The sequence below is a fragment of the Peromyscus eremicus genome, chromosome 2 (genome assembly GCF_949786415.1).
Source record: "Peromyscus eremicus chromosome 2, PerEre_H2_v1, whole genome shotgun sequence".
Classification (NCBI taxonomy): domain Eukaryota; kingdom Metazoa; phylum Chordata; class Mammalia; order Rodentia; family Cricetidae; genus Peromyscus; species Peromyscus eremicus.
The window spans coordinates 131,951,984-131,957,983 of record NC_081417.1 but is presented as its reverse complement, the minus strand read 5'-3'; the positions used below and the strand labels follow the sequence as shown (position 1 = coordinate 131,957,983).

The window sequence follows — 6,000 nt, the reverse complement described above, 5'->3', positions numbered from 1 at the left end:
CTTTGTATTTTGAGTGTGTGTGTGTGTGTGTGTGTGTGTGTGTGTGTGTGTGTGTGTATTATGGCTGTGAGGCTGAATAATTTTCCATGTTATTTATGCATGACCTTTAGAAAATGGATCCAACCCTGGCTGCATGTGCCTGGGTACTTACATACATGAATTTAATCAAAATCTATGAAAAAAAAAATCAGTGTTTTCCCAAAGCATCACCACATAGTTCTAACACATATCTAGAATTGAAGAGCACAGATCTATGAAGCACAGTGGAAATGTCAAAGCACCAGGTTCATTTTGGGTTTTGGCTCCCTCATCCCAGTCCTGATCTGTACAGAGAAATCTTGTGTGTGATGCTTTCCCAACTGCTTTTTCATGGGAACAGATTCCTCGCCTTCTTGAAGTCCAAGTAATAGGCAAGCTGGTTTTACTTAGACACAAGCTAAGTTTCCCCCTAAGTGTGTGCTGCCTCGTGAGGCTGGTAATTAACAAAGTCAGAAGGACAGAAAAGCTGCACTTTTGGGGGGCAAGCTGACCTAGAACCTCAGACCAACCAGTATCTAAGTCAGACAGCAGTGGCCAGAGAAGTCTCTGGGTGCTTCCTGGCTGTAGGGCATCATATGTTCACAAGCCCACACACAGATAGACACAGACACACATACAACATACACATAAGTTTACAAACCAGAAGGAAAACAAAAGGATTATACAAAACATACTGGGAATTAGCTATTTTCCCGATGTCTCTATAATTTCTCCCTTTCCTTTCCAAATAAAATAATTTTTTAGTTAATCTAAATGGCAAGACAGATTTTCTTTGGTAGGGAAGCTAAAGATTGGGGCTTTTAATTAGTTGTTTATTTATTTCATTATTTTATGTGTGTGAGTGTTTTGCTTGTATATATGTAAGTACACCACATGCATGCCTGGTGTCCTCAGAGGTCTGAAGAGGGCATCAGGATCCCCTAGGAATGGAGTTATAGATGGTTGTGAGCCATCACTTGGGTGCTGGGAATTGAACCTGGGTCCTCCACAAGAGCAACAAGTGCCCTTAATTGCTCAGCCAACACTCCAGCCCGAGATTGGGTTTTAATAGCAAGGATAAGTAGAATTTCTAAAGGTATGTGTTGTGTGTCAGATGATGTCAAAACATCACTGAGCATCACATCCCAGGCCTGTAACACTAGCTATTGATTGGTAGAGGCAGGAGGATCAGGAGGCCAAGATCGGCTTCAGATAATATAGCCAAGTTCAAGGGGTCATGATTTTACTGGGTGTGGTGGCACACACCTATAATCTCAGTACTCAGAAAGTGGAGGCAGAAGGATCAGGAGTTCAAAGCTAGCCTGGGCCACATTGTGAGACACTGTCTCAAAACCAAAAAAATCCATTAGAGCCACTGTGAACACCCGGGAGACTTGGAGGAGGGGAGGAGGGTTGCATGCACTGTGAGATGCTCCATCTCTGGTGTGCCTCGGGGTGTTGATACCTAGGAACAGTTTCCACTACACATTCCCAATGCAAAAGGAAATGAGATTGTTTATGGGAGGGAATCATCGTCTTAGGAATGGAAAACTATTGCAGAAGTGTGAGTGTGTGTGCGTATGTGTGTGTGTGTGTCTGTGTGTGTGTGTGTCTGTGTCACACTATGTAGTAGGTGCTGTGCAAGGGCCACAAATTGAAATAGGGTCCTTGGCAAGTTTATGAATGTAGCTATCTATAGTGAATGCTGTTAGGGTACTGTATAAGGAACTGAACATAAAAAAAATAAACTGAATATAAATGGCTTCAGAGACCAGGGGGCAACTCAGTCAGTAACATTACATGAGGACCTGAGTTTAGGTCCCCAGAAACCATGGAACAAGCCTGTAACCCTGGTGCTGAGGGAGAGGGGAAGACAAGCAGATCCCTGGAGCTCACTGGCCTGTCAGCCTGGTCAAATGGGTGAGCTCCAGATTCAGTGAGAGACCCTGTCTAACACCCAGACATTGACCTTTGGACTCTGTACTTAACCATATGTTTATGCATACCTACATGTACACACGAACACACACACACACACACACACACACACACAGAGAGAGAGAGAGAGAGAGAGAGAGAGAGAGAGAGAGAGAGAGAGCGCAGAAGATATAAAACTGGACATGGTGACACATGCCTATAACCCCAGCAACTGGGATCATAAATTTGAGAACAGTCTGGGCTACAAAGTGAGTTCCAGGCCAGTCTAAGCTACATAGTGGGACTCTGCCTCAAAGAACCGAAAAGGGGCATGCAGTGTGTTGGGGGTGTTTCTCTCTTATCTGACAGTGCAGACATAAGCAGTCCAGGATTGGCATGGAAGTTCACTTCATCAGAAGCCTAGGCTTCTATTATTTTGCTGTTGCTCCAGCATCTTGTATGTTTGGTTGGTTGGTTAGTAGGTTTTTAGTTTTTCAAGACAGGGTTTCTCTATGAGCCCTGGCTGTCCTGGAATTAGACCAGGCTAGTCTTGTGGAACCCAGACACATGGTTGAAGACAGTTCACTACAATAGCCACATTTCAGTCAGTAAGCCAGAAGAGGAGGCAAGTGTGTGATGGTCCCCTTTAAGGCACACTGTTTTCCTCTTTACATTCCGTTAGCTAAAATGTACGTGGATTGGTGTAGCCACAAAGAAAGCTAGACAAATCCAGCTATAAGGAAAACCAATTTAGTAATTTTTGAAGACAACCCTTGCTCAGACTAAACCCATGGATTCTGTAATGATAAAAAGAAAACTGAGGGGTGGGTGTGAGTGGAGAGATGGCTCAGAGGTTAAAAGCATTGGCTGCTCTTCCAGGGGTCCTGAGTTCAATTCCCAGCAACAACATGGTGGCTCATGACCATCTATAATGAGATCTGGTGCCCTCCTCTTCTGGCAGCAGGTATACATGCAAACAAAACACTGTATTCATAATAAAATAATCTTTAAAAAATTTTAAAAAGAAAGAAAACTAGGGGCCAGCCATAAGGCTCAGCTGATAAAGGCACTTGCCACAAAGCCTCGTGACCTGAGTTCAGTCCCTGGAACCCACATGGTAGAAGGAGAGAACCAACTCATACAAATTGTCTTCTGACCGCCACATACATGTTGTAGAAAAATAATAATAAAAATAATTTTAAAAAATTTAAAGAGTATAGGCAAAGTTCATCGCTTGGGAGAAAGGCAGAGCCAGGCGAATCTGTGTGAGTTGAAGGCCAGCCTGGTCTATATCAAGAGTTCCAGTCCAGCCAGGGATATATAGTGAGACCCTGTCTCAAAACAAAACAAATAAAACAGTATAGCCAGGAATTTGAAAGCTGTAAGTAATAATTCTCATCAGTGGGGCAGGATTCAGAATTCCTATGTCAGGGATCCGAAGTCCAGAAGGTTCCTGAATTAAACTCAGACACTAAAGCTGCCATCAGTTCAAACCAAGAAAACCCAAAGGCTTGAGTTCATGGGGCTGACTGAAGACAGGGGGTTATTTTAGATTCATCCGCACATGGGGCAAAGATGTGAGGCAAGAAAGCATCCACATTAAAGGTCCATAGGTCATATCCCAAAGGAGGCCAAGTAGGTCCTACTTGTATTCTGGCATGCTTATCCTGAATTTTGCTTTTATAGAAACTACAAAGACAAACACCACTGCCACAAAGTCAAGCTGCAAAAGGTCAAGGACCGTCTAACTCATGAGCTAGAAATACGAAATAAGAGGATTAAAGAGCTCGAAGATGAAGTTGGGAAACTGCGACAAAAAATTGAAATGGTGAGAAAAAAAAAAACAGCGCACTGACCACACTGGTGGTCAGCAGTTTAAGAACGGGCGCTGACACACTGGTGGTCAGCAGTTTAAGAACGGGCGCTGACACACTGGTGGTCAGCAGTTTAAGAACGGCCGCCCAGTTTCCCGTTACCCACAGGCCCAGCTTTCATTTTTGCTCCCACCTTCCATCTTTCAGTGTGAAGAATTCTTTTTATTTTTAATGCGTGTGTGTGTGTGTGTGTGTGTGTGTGTGTGTGTGTGTGTGTGTGTGTGTGTTTGCTTATATGCAGATGCTTGTGGATGTCAGGAGACAACTTCAGGGGCCACCTCCCAGAGCATGCGTGGTGTGCCTCCTTTCTCTCATTGGCCTGGCACTCACCAATGAGACTAAACTGATCGGCCAGCGATGGCCCAGGGATCCCCATCCTCACCACTCAGTGCTGGGATTACAAGCCCTCACAGGCATGCCCAACATTTTTAGGTGGGTTCTGGGGGTCAAACTCAGGGCCTTATGCTTACAGGGCACTTTACCAACCTGTATGTGAAGAATCCCTTAAGGACCTGAAAGACTTTTAGGGTTCCTAACCCAAATAGGGTGTTTAAGGTATTCCTCTGTAATTGTCTCACCTTCGAATGAAAATCTCAGTCTTAGGGTGACAGCTCGGGAGTTAAGAGCACTTACTGCTTTTACAGAGGACCCAGGTTTGGTTCCCAGAACACACGGGGTGGTTCACAGCCATTCCTAACTCCAGTTCTAGGGGATCTGACGCCCTCTTCAGGCTTCATTAAGCACCAGTCACACATGTGGTTCACACACATGTATGTGCATGCAAAGCACACATATACATAAAATAAAAATAAATCTTTTCTTTAAAAAAAGTCTTTTGTGTGTTAGGCAGTGTCCCCCAAATGCATGTCTCTTACACAGAGTACCAGATGCAACCTGCCAATTTGGAAGTCCCGCCTTTGCGGATGTAGTGAATTAAAATGAGGTCATCCTAGGTGAGAGTGAGTTGGAAGTCCGATTGCCTGTGTCTTTGTAAGAGAAGCAGCAATGCAGAGACAAGGACACATCCTATGGGAAGGAGCATCCCATGAGGACAGAGGTGGAGAGGGGGAGGATATGTCTATAAAGCCAGAGAAGATGGAAGATCCCCAGCAACCACCCCACAGGAGGAGGCTAGGAAGGAACAGGCTCTCTGTGAGGACTCAGGGTGCAGCCCAGCACTAGAGCATTTCCCTAACAGGCACAAGGCCCTGGGTTCAATCTCCAATACTGACAGATTTTTCTGGGTCCCCAGAACTAACCCTGGCAACATCTTGATTCCAGACTTCTAGCGCCCTAGAACTGTGACAAAATAAATTTCTGTCATGTAAAGCCACTAGGTATGTGATAATTTGATTTGTCTAGGGCATAGTAAGGAAGCTAAGTTCTTAACTTTCTCTGTCTGCCTAAAAATGACTATAGCTATGGGCCAGCCAGATGGCTCAGTGGGTAAAGGCACTTGCTGCCAAGCCTGACAACCTGAGTTCAATCCCCAGGACCCATAAGGTAGAAGGAGAGAACTGATTCCTGCTGCTTACACTTTGTCCTCCACACACATGTTATGGTGCACACCCATACACAAATAAAATAATTGTTTAAAATAAATTAACAAACTAAAAGAGAACACAGCAAGTCGAACACGATGACACATGCCTGTCATCCCAGCACTCAAGAGGCTGAGGCAAGAATATCACCCTAGGATATGTAACAAGTCAAATCTCTGTTCAAAGCAACAACAACAAAATATCTGCAAAGCAGATGGAAATGTATCCTGGGGTAAGATTTCAATGCAGAACATAGGATTCAGTCGCACTTGCTGATGGTTTAATATCTGTTGGAATTAAAATACAAGGAAGACACTGTTTCTTCCTAGAAATTGAGTGGCACTATATATATATATATATATATATATATATATTTGAGACAGGGTTTCTCTCTGTAGCCCTGGATGTACTGGAACTCACTCTGTAGACCAGGCTGTCCTGGTCTGGAACTCACAGAGATCCACCTGCCTCTGTCTCCCGAGTACTGGGATTAAAGGCATGTGTCACCACTGCCGGGCCCAACCCACCACTGCAATATTTCTAATTGTGAATGCATGCATTCCCTAAATAAACATCACCAACAGGAGGGCACCTAGTATAACTAAGGTTGATGCCAGCAAACAGATACCAACAGATTGGGGGGGGGGGCG

General features: G+C 44.4%; 1 protein-coding gene across 1 annotated transcript in view; it reads left to right on the top strand.

The window, feature by feature from the left end:
- The window catches only part of Ccdc30 (coiled-coil domain containing 30), a 62,452-nt gene that overhangs the window by 50,872 nt on the left and 5,580 nt on the right, over nt 1–6,000 (top strand). The window contains exon 13 of the mRNA XM_059255873.1: nt 3,622–3,763. Coding sequence (XP_059111856.1) covers nt 3,622–3,763 — 142 coding nt within the window. The remainder of the gene's footprint in view (nt 1–3,621; nt 3,764–6,000) is intronic.